Source organism: Aspergillus affinis (genome assembly GCF_023601865.1).
Source record: "Aspergillus affinis strain CMG 70 chromosome Unknown NODE_52_length_214890_cov_85_929348, whole genome shotgun sequence".
NCBI classification, from domain to species: Eukaryota; Fungi; Ascomycota; class Eurotiomycetes; order Eurotiales; family Aspergillaceae; genus Aspergillus; species Aspergillus affinis.
Genome location: NW_026515833.1, coordinates 111040 through 128709, shown reverse-complemented (window position 1 = coordinate 128709; position 17670 = coordinate 111040). Strand labels below are relative to the sequence as shown.

Sequence of the window (17670 nt, the reverse complement as noted above, 5' to 3'; positions counted from 1 at the left end):
AGACCAGACGATCATCATCAATTCATCAGGCATCTCGTCAACTGGTAGTATGGCTGTAGCTCATATAATCGTGTCACTATTTTCTTCTCACTTGACTCGACTTCATTTCCCTTCACTGGGTTCGGCTCGGCTCTATTTCGATAAATTCATCACATTCACATTTATGTGATACATGGGGGGTTGGGTCTATATCATCTGCGATGAGATAGTCACGTTTAAGGCGAGGGTTTCTCTATGACCGTAACCAGCCGAACTTTCGTCGTTCGCCTCCAGCAGACGGCTCGACGTGCGTGCTGCGGGCGTATAAGTCCTATTTGGTTTATTAGTATATAGGAAGATAGATATAGTGAAGTTCACAAGGAAGACAAACCTCATCATCGCCCGATAATCTCGTTTCGAGAATCAAGCGAGCCGCCTCCTCATACCGATGCATATGTGCATACGGAGTTTTCTGACTCCGCTGGATCCCCAGGACCACTTCGCCCATGACCTCGAATTTGCTCCAGTTGATGCGCGTTTTGCTATCGCCGACGAAGGTCTTATTGCCCTCTTCGGCGGAGACGAGATCGCGACGGTGAAGCGGCAAGAAGGGGATGCGTTCGGAGAACGAATTGTCCCAGGCCAGTCGATACGCGAAGTGGCTTTTCTGGGTTCCCATGAGGATGACCAGCCTCATGAAATCTTTCTGGGTTTGGACGGGCACGAGTTCGCGCGTTTGTCCGAGTCGGTGGACCGGTGTGCCGTTGATTCCGGCGATCACGGCCCCGAGGGAGTTGTAGTTGTTTAGGCGGCGGAGTTTCTATCGGATGAGGCGGTTAGATGGATTTCAAGAACGGGTGAACTGAAGAAGGGGCAGAGAGAGGCTTACCAGGGCGATGTTCATGAATTTCTCCATTGCCTTAGCCCGGTGCTTCGGCTTATCTCGGAAAAGGATAAAACTGGCGACAAAAAAGGCCAGATGATTGAATTGTTTGATCATGCGATTGACGTGCTTCAGGCTCTGGATCTTATCCTTGTCCGGTCCTGATATGCTGACGTGCCGCACGAGATCCCGCGGTCGGAAGGAATTGAACATAATCCAGTCGATCCGGGTCAGCTCGCGCGCAAAGTCCTCGTCGGGGACCTCCATGATCTGTCGCCATTGCACTTTGGTCATGGGAAGGCGGGAGGTGAGTTCCAAGTTCTGCGCTTCTCGTTGCGCAGATTCCAGGTTTAAGAAGGTAAACGACTGGCTGGGGATGGTGCCGGGTTTATCGCCCACTGGGCTCGACAGGGTCCCGGTCAGCCTGGAAGAGGGGTCTGGTGCGCCCTCACTGAGGTCCAACGCACTCATGTTGTAGATAGGATCCTCCTCCTCTTCCTGTTCTTCTTCGTCGTGGGTGTCATCGCCATTGTTCCATGCGCCACCGAGGAACATGGACGGGGAGCTGCGACCGGAATGATCGGGGAAGGTGTCTTGCCCGTCAAATCCCTCGACGTCGCCGTCCCGGAAAGACCATCCCACGTCATCATCCTCTGCATTGACTTCGAGCGACGAGCCGACCTCCTTGGCGGCAAACATGTAGAAGTGACTCTTCTCCAGCGTCGCAACGAAATCTGTGATGCGCTTCCTAGTCTTAGGATAGACCAGGTCTCCCGGGTATTCCGATACCCACACGTACATGATGTTCAAGAGCCGCAACTGATCGGCAATGCGGGTCAGTTGGTCGGCGATATGTTTCTCGTTTCGTTCGAATCGATTGATCAGCGCGTTCAGCAAGGTGGATGGCGCGGCGAATTTGCGGTAGAGGCAGAGGAAGGTCGAGGCGAATTTAGAATCTTGTTTTGATAAGGGTTGAGCGACTAGTCGATCCACGAGTTCGTCAAACGTAAAGCCGGCATCGTTCGACGAGGAGCCCTCGCTGCCGGGGGGTTTCTCTTTGCTCCCCGGGCTGGAGGGCGCGCTGCGGCGTCCCTCCATCTCATCTTCCTCCATGTCTAGAAAACCGTTAAACGCATCCGACCCGGCGCTGTTCCGCCAGGCAGTGTGCATGCGATGCTGGCGATTGCGATCCTTGCTGGGCGAGGAGTCTTCCGCGGCCGACGGTCGACGCGAATTCAGCCGAGAGCCACAGGGAGGAGTTTGCGGTCGCACCGGATATGAATTGCTCCGGGCATATCGGGAGGGTTGAGCATTGGAAGCCAGATTTGGAGAGGTCGTCTGGTCGGTGGGCTGACGGTCGACGCCGTACCCATCGACTCCTAAACCGAAGGGACTAATAATCGGGCCGCCCGCGGCTCCAGCGAACACGGACGTTGGGGTCTCCGAATTGGCGCGAGAGTGATGCCAGTCCTGCAAAGGATTGGAGGAATAGTCGATCAGGTCTAGATGACGGAGAAAAAGAGAGAACAGAAAGAAAACGTTAGCAATCCGAATTCCCAAGCCCAGCCCGGCGAGATAATAAAAAATTTAGAGTGGTCTAACTGCAACCGCGTTCCCACCACTGCGGATCGGCAGCGCACGCGAACGCTAAATTCCAGGCCGCGCCGTGGACTAGCGTCAACGTGGTGGACCGTCACCGTACTCCGTGTTGGCTTTTTTTCTCTTTCTTGTTGTCTTTTTCTTTTCTTTTCAATTCCTTTCTTTTTTGACGTTCTCCCTCTTCCCTTCCTGTTAACCCAATGACTGGGGGTGTGGATGAAAAGTAGGCAGACGGTGGACGGGAAAGTAAACTGGGATCGCCGCAATTCCACAATTGACACTTACCATATTTATTGCCAATCACGGACCGTAAGACCAATGCGATGCACATCTTTTGTGATCGCGGCGATTCGGGTGATGTCCGGTGGATCTCGTAGTTATCTAGTACGGGCTCGAATGGTCCATCGGAATTGCGGATGTCGCATTTACTGGCGACCAACACAAACGGGAATGACAACGCCGTTAAGGCATCTAGTTTCGGCGGACCGATCAGCAATTGCGCCGCGAGCGCGGTCAGAAGAACGGAAAAGTAGGCACCCACCTAAGAGTCCGGTCAGATCGGGGAGACTGGCGGGTTGGGTGACGTCGTGGATCACCAGAGCTCCGTCAATGGTGGGAGCCGATGCCGATTCATTGCCCAATCGCGGCCAGCTCACGGTGCCATTATTAGCAACCAAGACCTCTTTCACGTCCACTTCTAGCAGGCGGACCAGGTAGACCGTTCCATCCAGAGACATCTTCTTTGTGGTGGCTCGGGAAGACAGGGGGTGTTTCATGTCAAGGGCGCTTTGTATGAAGGTGGTCTTGCCGACATGATCTCGACCGACAACGGCAATGGTAACGTGGGGGAAGTTCGGTTTCTGGAGCGGCTGTCACGGAAGAAAGAGCAAATAGTCAGAACCCCAGAACAAGTTGTAGACCACCCGGACTTTCCACCAGCACCGGGCGCACCGAGGGGGTTGATTCCAAACCATACCTCATCGCCTGCCCGAGGGGACGAAACCCCGTTTCTACCCGGTGAGGACAGGAATTCATCTTCTTCTATGACCGCGCGATCCACTTTATGACCGTTATCCATCCCGGTGATGTTGGACGTATTCAGTTTGTAGAGGCCGCCGACGGGAGCGGAGATGGTTCGGCTCTGCAGACCCGGTCGTTGGGGGACGGACGGCACGGGCTGGGCTTGAGCTCTGTCGCTAGAAGCTCGTTCTCGTCTAGGGGTTTGAGAGGTCATGGTGAGGTGTAATGCGCGGCGCGGTGGCGCGAAAGGGAGGAAGTGTCCGATAGAGAGCAAACAAGGTGCGACAGCGCAAGGTCCAACTGCTACATGAGTAAGTGAGGCGGGCACGACAGCTCATCCATTGTCGCTCGCGACCGAATCCGAAGAGAATGAAGGGAAGCAATCGAGGAAGGAATGTTTGTTCGGGCGATTGAGGAGTTGACTGTCAGCGATTGACTGATTGATTGATGGATTGAAGATTTGACTTGGGCTGTTGGTGTTGGTGCGCTTAATAATTTTTTTAAATTTTTTTTTTCTTGCTCTATTCTTTCTTTTCTTTTTCTTCTTTGGGCGGGACTTGCGATGGGGAGAAAAAAGGCCGGGGGGGATAAAACTGGACACAAACGAGACCAAAATTAGCCCTCGGGGAAATTCTGCACGATTGCAGAGTTGGACGAATCTTACGAGAGATCGGATGGACAGTGACGTATCAGAAAGAGGGCAAAAAAAGAAATCGAGGGTAAATGAAGGCAGCAGACGAGTCAAGATGGGCGTAAGGTCGTAACTCGTAAGACGGGAAGATCTGACTGGAGCCCCAGAAAATATCGATTTAGAGCGGATTTAGTCTTGTCCTTGTCCACCGCTGCTCCTTCGGCCGACTTTTCTTTCACCGAGGTCCTTGGGGTGAGGTTCAGGGAAGATGAACCATGTAAATGGGAAGGAAAAAGGAAAAAGGAAAAGAAGGGAAACGTGACAGAATGAAAGAGAAGAGAGAAGAGAGAAAAAAATAAGAAAAAAGAGGTACCTTCGTAGAGCAGTTGTACTCCGGAGATCCGATATACGACCAGGTGGGACCTTCACGCGGCGTGGATAACACAGTCCCAGTCCGTGTGGCTCCGGCTGAGCTGCTCGGGATTGCAGAAGAAGTTCCCCGAGAGAGTGGAAGAGTTGGATTATTTATTTTCTAATATGCCTGCCTCGTACGGAGTATGTGAAAACGCCATCTCTCGATCTATATGCTCTATGCTACTATATATTCCCAGATGGATCCATCACTAATGGTTAATGGCTCGGATCGAATCCGTCGGCTGAAAACCCTCCCCGATGTGATAACAATGAATCGCTGCTCTGATTCTCTGTACTCCGTACGAAAAGTCCAAGTCCAACCTTTCCTTGGTCTGTTCTCTTTCCCAATCAGAAAAGGGGGCTGCCATCCGCATCTCCCATTTGCTTTCGCCCTTCAACGCGGGTGTTCACCTCGGCGACGATCTCCGTCCCGTCTCCTCCATTTTGGAATTTCTTTAATTTTCTTCTGTTCTAAAATCTCTCAAACACCCTGCCCCGCCATGCACCACCGATGTGCTTTTTTTGATCATCAACCCTGGTGTTTTCTCTTTCCCTTTTGGCCTGAGTGCTGACAGCTGTCGGCGGAGCCACTAATGCGATAAACCAAATCACCCTCCACCGGCCAAGAAAACCCCGTTTGCTGGTTCGCTTACCGGGGGGGGGGGTGCGTTACCATCGTATCGTTCTCGGATCACTTTTTGAGCCTTTGCACCCTCCGGTCAAGCCCTAAGAGGACACTAGACCTTTGGGGAAAGAACTTTAGCCCCCCGGGGAATAATTTCGACAGGATTGGGGGCTTCACCGCGTAATCACCTCCGGTCCAGCGGTCTGTGTTGACTGCTGAATCCTCGACCCCATCGAATGGGAAGGTCGACAAGGCGAGAGGGAAAAATGCTTGCTCGTAAGATGCAATCTCGAGCATCGTGAGAATCTGTTAGTCCGTTGTTGGGTTGGTCGGGTAATTCCTGACCTGATCCTGTCCAGCTCCACCGAAGACAGTCTGGCCCAGGCAGATGGGGAACTTGGCTTCGTGGGCTGAAGTGACGAGTCAATTCTGAGCATTTCCATCGGATTTGAACGGTCACACATGGCTTTTGGCGCTATGGGAAAATTTAATCGTAAATGTCAAAATTGCTTGGCCAAACCCAAGTCGACTTCTCCCGTGTCTCTCGTTGAGCATGACAGATGCAGTAGTCTGTTAGTCTGGCTCGTGTACTCTGCGCTATGTATGTACGAAGAAGCACTACGGTGTACAGACGGTGTACAGACTACGGAGTAGGGGCTGTCTACTGGATTTGAAGGATCCGAGCTGAAGGAACCACTTTCTGAGGGCTGGATCCGATGCAGTATCCTCTGTCCTGTATCCAGTAGTTATCCACAGTCTTGCAATGAACAACGGCCCCCAGACTGCTGAACCGGTGGACTATCCCTCCATGACAGAACGTTTCGCATGTCTATCATTTCCATCTCGGGATAATTCAGCGAGCCCGGCTTTTCGTCAGAGCCAATATGCTTACAGAGTAGACGCAGCTCGCGAGTTGTGGCGGAGACTTCTCCCGATATATTGTCTCCATAGAGCGTGATTCGGATGTACCAAGTAACTCTCGGAAAACGTACATTCAAGGTACCCCCGGAAGCAGGAGCTTTGTTTTCTCTCGACAGCAAACTGACAGGGGAGATTTCAATGAGATGGCTCAAATGGTTTATTGGTTGTGAATGAATTTCTTGTGCGTCCTCGGCTTCCAAATGCCGTCTCTATGAATCTTGGCAGATCTGGAGCAGACCTAATATTGGCTAATGCTAAAAGGCTGAGGCGGTTGTGGCCCAGATGATTGCATTTTTACCTCCTTGGTAGCAACCTCGGGCGCGTAACGACCAAGGGCTGTTGAAAATGAATCCCCACGACTCAGTAGGTGCGCAGAAGACACCCTGTTTCGTCTCAACGTGCACGCTTTCGAGTGTGCTGTTGCCACAAGCTTGCATTCATGCATCCCTCGGCATAGTGATTTCGAGACCACTGACATTTCAAGATCTAGCCGTGGTTCTAGGCGACCGAGTCATGTGTAGTATTTATTCATCCGATGGAAAAGCTCGGCGAGAAAATTTCTCCCGAATTATCCCATAAGAGCATCGAGCGATCACCCAGACTCCTCAGGATGCTCTCTATTGACCAGGTTCATAAAGCGCATGAGCCCCTCAGCGGGTTTCCCCGTTTCCAACCCCTCTTCACACCGTTCTCTGAACTTCCGAACCTTTCCTAAACCTCTATTAAAGCCCTTTGCGCGAGTCCAAGGTCCTCGGTTGCGTGGGCCTCCTTTGCCCCGATGGAAAGATCGATGCCGATGCCCATGTGTCTGCACTTCTACCCACTCTTCTTCTAGTGTGGCTTTGTAGATGTCTCGCAGCTCGTCACGAAGGGATGGATTCTGGTCGAATAGAAGTTTCAACTCGGGAGACGACGCGAAGGATTTCGGGTTGAAGGCATTTCGGGGTTCGCGAGCTCCCTCGCCGTCGACCAAGCCATTGGATGCGTCTTGGTCTTGAGGGGACGCGTTAGCTTCTTCTTGGGGTGGTTTGGGCGACGGCGCTTTCGGTGTGCAGTAAATCTTGTGGGATTGGGTACAAGCAAGTGAGCAACTACAACCCGTTCGTCAGTACTTGCTTAGTATCTGCTGTCTGCCATGTCTCCACTCGCGGCCTTCCTTCCTTTCTTCGCATTGATGCTCATGCCAAACGGACTGAAGACATACCTCAAGAGTCCACATGTGGGACACCGGTATTTGAATGGCTCCGAGGTGCAAACCTCGCAAGTACCAGCAACTTTACCGCCGGCTTCGGTGCTCGTAGACATTTTGGCAGCTGCACGTCGATTTTCAAAATTCGCGGGGCATGGTTGGGCTTCAATAGATCATTGCAGATAATTGGTTCCAACCAAGCACCGAATTTACAGGCACTTAGCAAGGTCTGCACAGCAGTGTCGATCCTGAATGCCCAAAAATCGTTGGTATGAGAGGCGGTGGATCGATCAACAGCTTTAGCCAAAGTCCAAAAAATGGTTCCTTAGGTAGCCGCCCTCACGTGAACGCGCCGCCCTTCCACTTTCCAAAGAATGCGCCTCGTTCTCAGAAGGAAGAAGTTCAGGGAAAGACGAGCTGCAATTGTCACCACTCCGACTTCGGATCTTCATGGAGAATACCATCGGGCGCTCAATGGACGATTGGCACCGAGATTTCAAAAATCCAGCACGGCCTCCCTACGCTTGTCGGACTTGGCAACGTCTGGTATGACATCAGATCCCCAACTATGGGCGGCATTCCCTTCAAATCTACAGGGTGCAATACGTGCCGATGCCGGAAAGTGAAGGTAAGAAATAGTCTCTTCTAGATGCTTTTCTTCGGACTGGTCTTTGGTCTGTTGAATAAGAGGAGTAAGAGGGAGGGAATGATATCGAACACCCTCTAATCGTGGGCTCTCATAGTGTGATGAAACTAAACCCGAATGCCTTCGCTGCGTCAAAAATGGCCATGTCTGCACCGGCTATGAACGGAATAGGATTTTTATCCATAAATCTACGGATACAATGGAAAAAAGCTCTCAGAAACCCATCCAGCCATCCAAAGCCGTCGCGTACAGCCCCGAATCGCGCAGGCCAAACCAATTGGAACCAGAGATCCCCCGGTTAGACGTCAATACGGAGGTCCGGATTCAATTGCTCTTTCATCTATTGGTATTCGCCTGAATCGCAGTACTTAGCCCGGGACTCGAAAAGGCATATCCTCGAGACTAGGCAACTACCTCACTCTCAGCGGCCTTCCTCGCGAAGCAAAACAAAGACGAATATCTATTACAGTATAGCACCAGACTATATGGCAATGCAATTCGGACGCTGCATGGTCAAATCAACTCGGGCAACATTCTCGGCAAGGATGTTCTGTACACGACTGTAATCTTCCAGATCTATGAGGTGAGCAAGTCTTTGTATCCCGCTCACATGTCTAATGATTGGAAAATCTAACAGTCAAAAGTTGATAAATTGCTCGCCGCCGGGTTTTATGGCATGGATAGCCCATGTGCAAGGTAGCAATGCGGTCATAGGTCAATGTGCCGAGCGGAAGGATGAATCTATCGCAGAAAAACCGTTCCATCGACAACTGAAATACGTTACTGTAAGTTTGCGTGAATCCTTCGGGGGCGTATCTATTTCTGCGGTGCTAAGGACCCGTAAACTAGCTATGCGATGCGATTGGAAAGCGTAAAACGGCCGCATTCTACAACTCCTCGACATGGCAAACTAGATCATCACACGGTACGGGCAAACTCGATCCAATTGATGAACTTATCGACAGGTTGGCAGAATGCACCGCCCTCATAGAGCGAGTCGACCAGTATGCTCAATGCAATCTACAAGGCGTTACACAAAGTCGACAAACTGGTGAACAATTGCTGTCGTCGTGTCTGTCTCTCGAGGGAAGACTGCACGAGACTTGCATTGCTATGCAAAAGAAGCTTGGCAGCCCTACGACGCTGTCCTCCAACGCTACTATTTTGCAAGGATTCCGAACTTCCCTTTCTACAGATATATTCTCCGGTCATCTTCAATTTACGTCCCTGGCCTGTGTGGAGTCCCATCAAACCTATTGGGCTACACTGGTCCTCCTTTACCCGCTCATTGACCAATTACTCGGCATTCTTGGGCAACCTGGGGATGCTTATACCTCAGCCAAAACATGTCCTACTCCGAGTGACCAAACAGACACCGAAACAACACCGGGCTCGGAGAGTGCCGCAGATTTTACGGCCTTGACCGAGCATTATGCGGATGAAATTTGCCGCTCGGTTCTCTACTGTATACAGCCTGGCTTGAAGACTATGGGCGCGCAGTTAATGTTGGCACCTCTAAGCCAAGCTGCACAATTCTACAATGTGCAAGAGATTATTCCGAAACATCAGTGGTGTCAATCGGTCTTTATGACTCTGTCTCACTTGGGCCTGGGTATTGGTCCTCTGTTGAAAGACATGGTATGGCCTAAATACCGGATCGCTCAGAGACAGGAGTCAGCCTCTCCCGAGGTGGAATCGCCCGAAGGAGGTTCTTGATTACTCGTCAAGATCCAGCCTCAGTGGCAACAAATCCAATCGTTTCTGGTCAACCGGCATACACCTATGCAGACCATCGATCCCTCATACATTGTGCACTAGCAAAGCCTCGAGGGAAGGCCGCCGTCACATTGAATAGCACGTCGGAAAGGGAGCTCCTAGAATTCAGAAGTTCGTACTTTTGAACGTCATGGAGGAGTCGTTCCACAACCGGAGAAAATCCACGACACCATCTTCTGGCCGATATTTAGGCATATTGCGGGATAGGTAGTGCAATCTTATTACCATTTCACGAAATATCACTACGGACAATAAGTCCCCGGATCTACATACAAATAATGACTTTGCCGTTGCATGTGGTGTCCCCCTTCATTCTTTTTTCATAAAGACAAAGAATATAGATAGTATCTTGATATATTGATTGAATGAATAGCGAATTCATGTAGCCTGATTTTGTACCTACTTCCCTCCTGCTTTAAACTAGCTAGTATCTGTTGCGACAATTCTGTCGGTCATCGAGTATTTGCAATCCATTAGAATATTTGCGATTATCGGCATGTCAAACTGCTTCAATCTGATTGGTCCCGGCTACTTGCTGGATTTATCAGCAAAGCTTTTGCCGACGGTCACGTGCTCTTCATTGCGTCAGAGGCCGGCAGTTGGAGGAAAGTATTCTGGCCTCCATCAACTCTTTCAAAAACACACCCCAACGCCACTCGACAAGCGTACGGTTATACATAACTACAATATGTCGGTCAGCTCAACATCTGGAGCCATGCTGCGACGAACGATCTTCAGCGTCAGGTCCGCGGCGCGACCATTGGCCACTGCCGAGTCCCGGACTGCCCAGTCCAGCGTGTTTGGATCTTACAGAAATGTCCACCGGTCCGCTCGTCTGCCCGCCATCACAGCCTCTGAGGCTCGTCACAGACCGTCTTTGCGACCCCATCAACAATCTTCGCGGGTGACTGGGTTGTTGCCGAATAGCAAGCGATCGATCTTTATCCAGACGGAGAACACGCCGAATCCCGATGTAAGTACCCAAACAAATTTTCCTTCCTCGCTCTTCTATCAATGATCCGGCTCAACTAAAACGATTTTCCAATGTATAGGCCTTGAAGTTCATCCCCAACCACCGCGTCCTGCCCGAAGACTTCCCCACCTCCTTCCTCGAGTACCTCTCTCCTCGCTCCACTCTCGCCCCTCCGCATCCCTCGCCGCTGGCCGCGAACCTCATGAACGTTGACGGCATCACTTCGGTCTTCTACGGTCCCGAATTCATCACGGTGACCAAGGCAAGCGATGCCAACTGGGCGCATATTAAGCCCGAGGTTTTCAGCCTCATCACGCAAACTGTCACTTCCGGCGAGGCGATCGTCAACACCGTGGCCAAGTCCGGCGAACAGGCGCAGGAAGGTGGCGAGGAGGACTCGCTCAGCTACAACGAAGATGACGAGGAGGTCATCAGCATGATCAAGGAGCTCTTGGAGACGAGGATCCGTCCCGCCATCCAGGAGGATGGTGGCGATATTGACTTCCGCGGGTTCGAGAATGGTATCGTCATGCTGAAGTTGCGCGGTGCTTGCCGGACTTGCGATTCTAGCACGGTTACGTTGAAGAATGGTATCGAGTCGATGCTGATGCATTATGTATGTGGGACATTTTTGTTGCGTCCATTTTTTTTTTTTTTTTTAAATGCGTTTAGGCTAACGGTTCATCTTTGGAAACAGATCGAGGAAGTTCAGGGAGTTGAGCAGGTGATGGACGAGGAGGAGGAGATTTCCATGCATGAGTTCGCCAAGTTCGAAGAGAAGCTGCGCCAACAGAAGGGTCCCCAAGCCACTGCTTCTACGGGAGGCAAGGGAACTCTGGACACGGCTCCTTAAAAAAACATCAATCAACCAATTGAATACAACAAGTTTGGTTTATTTGGATATACCGCTTGTTCGTTGCATTTTATTGTTACAGATCTAATGATTAGATAGAGTCCTGGCCTGTCATGTTTGTTAGCCTTTTTCACGTTGTGGAAAATTGTACCATATCAGATATCAAAATTTGGTTTTTAGACTCTCGGTCTAGAAGTTGTTTGCACATGACATGCATGATCAAAGCTAGACCATCTCATCCGGGGAGGCTTGTGTCACTGAGCCTCTGAGGTCGTTGATCGGTAATTGACTGCAACTGCCTCGGTCGAAATCGTCCCCCCGCCGCACCGACGATGGCCGCAGAGCACAAAAGTACGAAGCAGTGTCGGGTAAATTTGCGGCTTGTGGAAGCGGGCATACAAACCAAATAACGGCCAACGGTGTAGATAGACGAGGGCTGATGGGATTTCGCCACGAGATGTTTCTCCTAAAGGAGTAAAAACCAATTGACATCTGATACTGACACTGATTCTGATAGTAGTTGATCGCACTCGAGTTCGCTCGCACGTGGAGTCAAGGTTTTGACAGGCTCCTTACCTGCTTCTGCCATCATCTTACCTGTCACCTGTCACCTGTCACCTGTCGGCGGACGAATGGTCATGCCACGGAGGTGACCTGGAATGGGCTGGATTCGGGCTCTAGACCCCCGTCGGGAAGTGGGCGGTTATGCTTTTGGTCCGTCAGAAATGGGGCAGTTAATTTATTTTTATTAAGTTTCTCTCGTCCCCATTCATCATGGATCCCTCTTGTACTGCTACGAAGTATCTTAGAGGGGCGAGAGAGGAAAGGAAAAAGAAAGTAAAACCTGCTTTCATCACATAGAATGCCAACCAATTAGACCTGCGAATCCTGTCGACAACTTATGCTTCTTCTCCCACGGGGGTGATACAAGATCCAAAATCCACCCCGTCAGGTGATTACTTACTTGATAATGCAACAACCTTCACGTCATGCCATGTTCACCGGCTTTTTGCTGCTGCAGCTAGGTCGGATAAGAATCGAATCCAGACCTCACAATGCACTTCCCACGGCGTACGATCCTTGGATTGTTGCACCCCAAACCTCAATTTGACCATTTCTTGCCAGACTTTCCCTGCTATCATACCGTATGTAGTGCCTGCTGCCCATGGGCCATGGGCTGGATCTCGCTTGCGAGGGGGCCGGAACAAGAGGCCAGTGCCCCCCCCTACCAACGGAAAGCTATGGCACATAGTAAGCTCTCATCCATGGATGGGGATTGAGGACGGACATCGTTGCTTGCACCTCGTTCTTCCCGAGAGAGGCGAGAGGTTTGGTTTGGTTTTCTTTATCCATCTTTTGAGTTTAGTTAGCTTTTTTTTTTTCTCCCCCGGTCTGCTTGTTCATGTTAACTAACTACTATCTCGCTTCCGGCAGCAACAAAAGGCTCGGCTTATTTCAGTGCAAACTCTGTTCTTCGACGCTTGTCGTTTCTTCTACACACGGTCCTACCACTAAGATAGAGAGCCCGATGGCCCGTCGACCTATCCTGTCCTTTGTTCATTCTCCCCCGTTCGTTGGACTGGGCAAAGAGAGGGGAATGGTGGGCGGGGTATTGGCTCACGGTCACGGCACACCCACACCCCATTAATGCGGGAGGGAAGCTCTCTCCGCAATCTGGACGGAGCCGATCCTGATCCTGCATGAGGGATGGGCGGGCTAATGGGAAAATCTGGGGAGATTTTAGATGATTATGATTATTCTGATTTTTGAATATATTTGAACTACTGTTAGAGGGCTGGTTGGTGGACCGTTTTGGTAAATATATGCTAATGCTAAAACAAAAGAATATACATTGATCTGGCCTTTATTTTTGGGTTTCTTGTTCTTTCCCTGTTGGAATTCTTTCCTTCTTGAGGGATGATGGACATGAATGAAGGAAGGTCTTTCTTTCTTTCTGAATTTCGTGCATTTCCCCGCAATTTTCCATGTCCCGTCGGGTTTTGGTTTTGGACTTGAGAGAGTTAACCAGGACACTTGGGTTTTACGGGTGGGTGGAAAACATGTTTTCGGGATTGGATTTGAACGCTGGAAATTTTTATGGACGTATCCGTACCTTCCTCGATGTTTGCTTCGGAAGGGGAGGAAAGGACCTAGGGGTGTAAGGCCAACTGTTACTTTAGGTACCCGATGCCTCCCTGGGAGGGGGGTAGACTCGATTGCAACATCACGACAGTATGACGTTGATGAAACCAAATGTGGAACGTCCGCACAAAGAAGTCGACTTGTGGGTGGCGATGATTGAATGGTATCCCCACAATATTTTTTTTTTTAAAAAAAAAAAATCGACAAAAAAGAAAAAGAAAAAGAAAAAGAAAGGCGCCTCGACGCACATCTTCCCCCCCAACCCCCCCTCCCCTCTCTTAGATCCCTGTGGCTGGGATCTTCTTCCACTGCGTGCGAATTCTTGCAAATCTTTTGACTGATGCTTGAAAATTGTCGGACTTTTCAAGCTGAGTTATAGATGCCGTGTTATCTGGTGAATAGCAGACCATCCACCTTCATCATTCCTGAACTTTTACGGTATGGTTGATACTCCTTGACACCAATTTTCAAGCATGTTGAAGGTGGGGCGGCAGCGCATCTGTGACTTTCTCCCGCTGTTGGGAGGTCCCGTTTCTGGCGTAGCGGGAGGGTCGAATTAAATTTACTTTGCGTACGGAGTAGAGGAGGGAAGCCCTACGGACCATAGATCATGGATCTATAGCATATGTTCCCTTCATGTTGGTTCTCCTGGAAGGATGGATAGACCGAGATTGAATTACGATGAATCTTGCTTGTTTGCAATCGCCGACACCTTATTTTGCGAGGGGTCCGGCTCGCTCGACGGTTATCTCCCCGCATGATGAAATGATGCGTTATTCAACATGCCCGCGCAGGTGCGCGCAACGTCCAGCCGTAAGAGATGGTTGATCGCATGGTCAATTCAGCGGGGACTGGGTGGCTCCTTGTTCGTTTACACTTGTGTACTCTTCGGTAGGCATTGAAGATGCGAGGAAGGACAGGGTTTATTCAGTGACTAGACAGGAAAGATCAATAAATATATACTTGTGTGGTAGTTAGTCGTCTTCGGCCTTTTTATACTCATTGACCAACAGTACTCCATAGAGTGCCTGAACTAGGAAGAATAAGTATCAGGTACGACGGACTAAAAGCGAAAAAAAAAGAAGCGGCCGGGACATTTCCATTGACCACTCTGACCCCGTTGCGCCCAGGGAGACAGCGCGAAAGAACCCCGGAGGATCTTCGAGTTGACCTCCACTCGTCGACCCACTCGCAAGCGTTCCATCGACGGCCGACCAGTTCCTTGCTTCCTCGGTCTTGTCGCTGCCTGTCATACAATCAATTCCGCCAACCACCCTTCTAACCAGTCTTTTACTTTCCCTTCGTAAGTCTTTGGGAACTTCTTCTTCTTCCAGTTTCTGCTGTACACCACTCTGTTAAGTACTGTCGTGTTGGAGCACCACGGATTGGACCACCGTTCCACCAGCCGGGGTGCATAGGAACAATCCGCTGCCAGTCATTATAGTCCTCCCGCCGCCTCTTTCCTCATCGTCTCCCCCCTTGACCGGTGGCTCCATGCAAATATCTAGACTCCGTTCATTTTGCTTCTTACCCCGCCTGGCAGTAATTTAATTACCGTCAGGTTAATTGGCGAGTCAGCAGGTAATTTTCTCTCGACAGTCGAGGCTACTCCGCTCAGTGACTACGGAGTAGTACTACTACTACTACTACCTAACCCAGTCTAAGCCAACCTAACCCACGGCCAGTACCTTAGACCTCCTTTCTTGCAGCTTGTCCATTTGCGCCACTTCTTCTCGGACCTCCGTCCCGTGGCTCGTTCTTTTTCTCCTCCTTCGTATCCGCTGGTCTGAGTTAGGAGCTACCTTACCTGCTCCCAGTGTTAGCCTCCGTGATCCTGCTTTACTTACCTCTCTCCGCTCGCTCACTCTCTCTGTACAATCCTTCCTTCCCTCTTTTTCTGCATCTCGCCCTCTTCTACCGTGGCTTTCCGCCTTTCCCTCTCCTGTCTTATTTATTCTTCTCCTTCACTTCGACCTTTCTCGTTTCCATCATCTCTCATTAGAATATCCCTTCTTCTTTCAACCCCCCTTTCCACCCCCACCTCCCGCATTCTCGGACGACCGATCGATCGAGCGACGTTGCAAGAGCCACCACATCCTCAGCCCCCCAAGAAAACCTTCGCGAAACTGCGGCGCCTCTCTCTTTCTTCGTCGCGACCGCCGACAGCAGAGACAGGATCTTCCTTGTAATCAACTTAAACTTACGCCGGCCGCTTCGCGAACTTTAGTATTCTCGCACGGGTGATTCGCCTTCCTTTCCGATCTCCGCGCGTCCGTCTCAAGATGCGCTGCTCTTGAGGCGATCTGCTGCCCATAGTTACTGGAGCCAGTTCGCTTCTCAACGTCATCCATGGTCACGCTACCATTTCCGAATCCCGCGCTTCTGTGATATTCTCCTTACTTTGCGACTGGAAAACACCCGCAATCTTCGTTTCTTCTTTGAACAAATTTACAGACCGGAATATACTTCATTTCGGAAAAAAAAAAAAAAGAAAAAAGAAAAAAAGAAAAATAAGACCCCCAAAAGAGTCCAGAAAAAAGGCAATTCATTGGCTCGGTGGAGGCCTATTTGACTACGATCTGCCCGAGCTTCTTCATTTGCGACCATCTCGCAAACCGCCTTCCTTGACGATCTCCTCCTTTAGATTGGAAGCCTGGTCGCTTCTCTTGGGCGCAAGGGAAAAAAAAAGGCATTGTCGCGAGAACCGTCACACTGTCCGAGAGATTATCTTCCTCTTTTTTTTTGTTTGGGTTTGGATAGATCATAAAAAGTTCCGTTGCTACTAGACTGGTAAGTTGGACATCATACGATAACAAGACGGGATCGCTCATGCAGGAGGGGTGCGCCGACAGACGCGATCACGAAATTCATTTGCACTTCTTATACCTCTCTGAGACTGTCGCAAACCTTCACCTTATTGTATCGGTTCCTGGTTTGATCCGAAATTGTACTTTACAAGGTATGTGTACCGTGTTCATACGTTCTGTCTGTCTTACCCTGGTGAACGAAGCCCGCAACCTCCCCTACAACCCCATGATGTGAATTTGTATCGTCCCTCATCAACAATTGGCTGTCTGCATGGTGAATGCAATACCATACAGCCAAGTGTCTCGATGAATGGGCAAGCTACATCTGACATCATCCAACATCTTAAGCTTCTGCAAGACAATTGCCGCGTGTTGAGCTATCTGATTACTCGAGACTCGGCAAATATTCACCTGCTCCGTCATTGAATCAGAAAGTGAAAGCTGCTTTCTGATTATGATATGACATCATTCGAGAAGTTGTGCATTTTGCATTTATGAATCCAGGCACCGGTGATTTCCAGCTCCTCCGCATCCCGCTATCGCCTCCAGAAGCTGCCTGCTGTCTTAGTCTACTAGCTTGCCATACACTTCCCCACCACCCCCCATCCGCCTTTCATCGCTGTCTGCTCCCTACCTTTGCTTTCTTCCATCATACCCGGATCTTTCATTTGTTTTTTCTACCCCCTCTATGGTTAATGCAGGTTGGACTAACCTACCAATGGAACTTTCAGAGCTTAAGCTCTCCGGAGATCTCCCTTTTCATCATTGAGCCCTGGGTATAAAAGATCTTCGTCTGCTGTTTGCTCATAGATTTCTGCTTCTTTTTAATTGTTTCGTCCCTTTAATTCGACTATCCTACCTGCAGACCCCACATTGCAAGGTTAATCTCCCTATTCCATCGGAGAGCTGGAACTCGGTGTGACCTGATCATCAAAAAGTTAACTCGAGGCTGAAAGTCATTCCATAACCAGCAAATAGTGTGATTGACTACAGGAATCACTTATTCCTTCTTCAGACTTGTACGTTTACCGACTCAGAACACCTGTGAGCATTCAACAGTACCCCACATCCTTTTGCTTTATTCCTTTGTTCCTTTCTTTGTGTCAGTTCCCGTCCGCTGGGTTCAACCCCCACCAACCACTCAATCGATGACGTTTGGTTGGCCTCCAAAGTGACAGAATCCGCTAACATATTGGGCAGTATCGCTCTTAT

The 17670-nt window shown here is 50.1% G+C and overlaps 4 protein-coding genes across 4 annotated transcripts; 2 read left to right on the top strand and 2 right to left on the bottom strand.

Moving 5' to 3' along the window:
* Positions 1-232: 232 nt before the first annotated feature.
* KD926_008260 (putative Ras guanyl-nucleotide exchange factor RasGEF) lies at positions 233-3695 on the bottom strand (the record flags this gene model as incomplete). The annotated part of the gene is made up of 6 exons (XM_053100964.1): positions 233-310; positions 371-799; positions 869-2364; positions 2747-2932; positions 3003-3330; positions 3438-3695. 6 exons carry the CDS (start codon positions 3693-3695, stop codon positions 233-235), a joined length of 2775 nt encoding a protein of 924 aa, XP_052955418.1.
* Positions 3696-6664: 2969 nt separating this feature from the next.
* KD926_008259 (zinc finger HIT domain-containing protein) lies at positions 6665-7377 on the bottom strand (the record flags this gene model as incomplete). The annotated part of the gene is made up of 2 exons (XM_053100963.1): positions 6665-7163; positions 7277-7377. 2 exons carry the CDS (start codon positions 7375-7377, stop codon positions 6665-6667), a joined length of 600 nt encoding a protein of 199 aa, XP_052955417.1.
* Positions 7378-8106: 729 nt separating this feature from the next.
* Positions 8107-9623, top strand: KD926_008258 (uncharacterized protein; the record flags this gene model as incomplete). The annotated part of the gene is made up of 4 exons (XM_053100962.1): positions 8107-8204; positions 8382-8490; positions 8552-8692; positions 8757-9623. The coding sequence occupies 4 exons, from the start codon at positions 8107-8109 to the stop codon at positions 9621-9623; spliced, it is 1215 nt and encodes a 404-aa protein (XP_052955416.1).
* A 748-nt stretch (positions 9624-10371) lies between these two features.
* Positions 10372-11509, top strand: KD926_008257 (NifU family protein; the record flags this gene model as incomplete). Its single annotated transcript, XM_053100961.1, has 3 exons — positions 10372-10656; positions 10736-11272; positions 11354-11509. The coding sequence occupies 3 exons, from the start codon at positions 10372-10374 to the stop codon at positions 11507-11509; spliced, it is 978 nt and encodes a 325-aa protein (XP_052955415.1).
* Positions 11510-17670: the final 6161 nt, after the last annotated feature.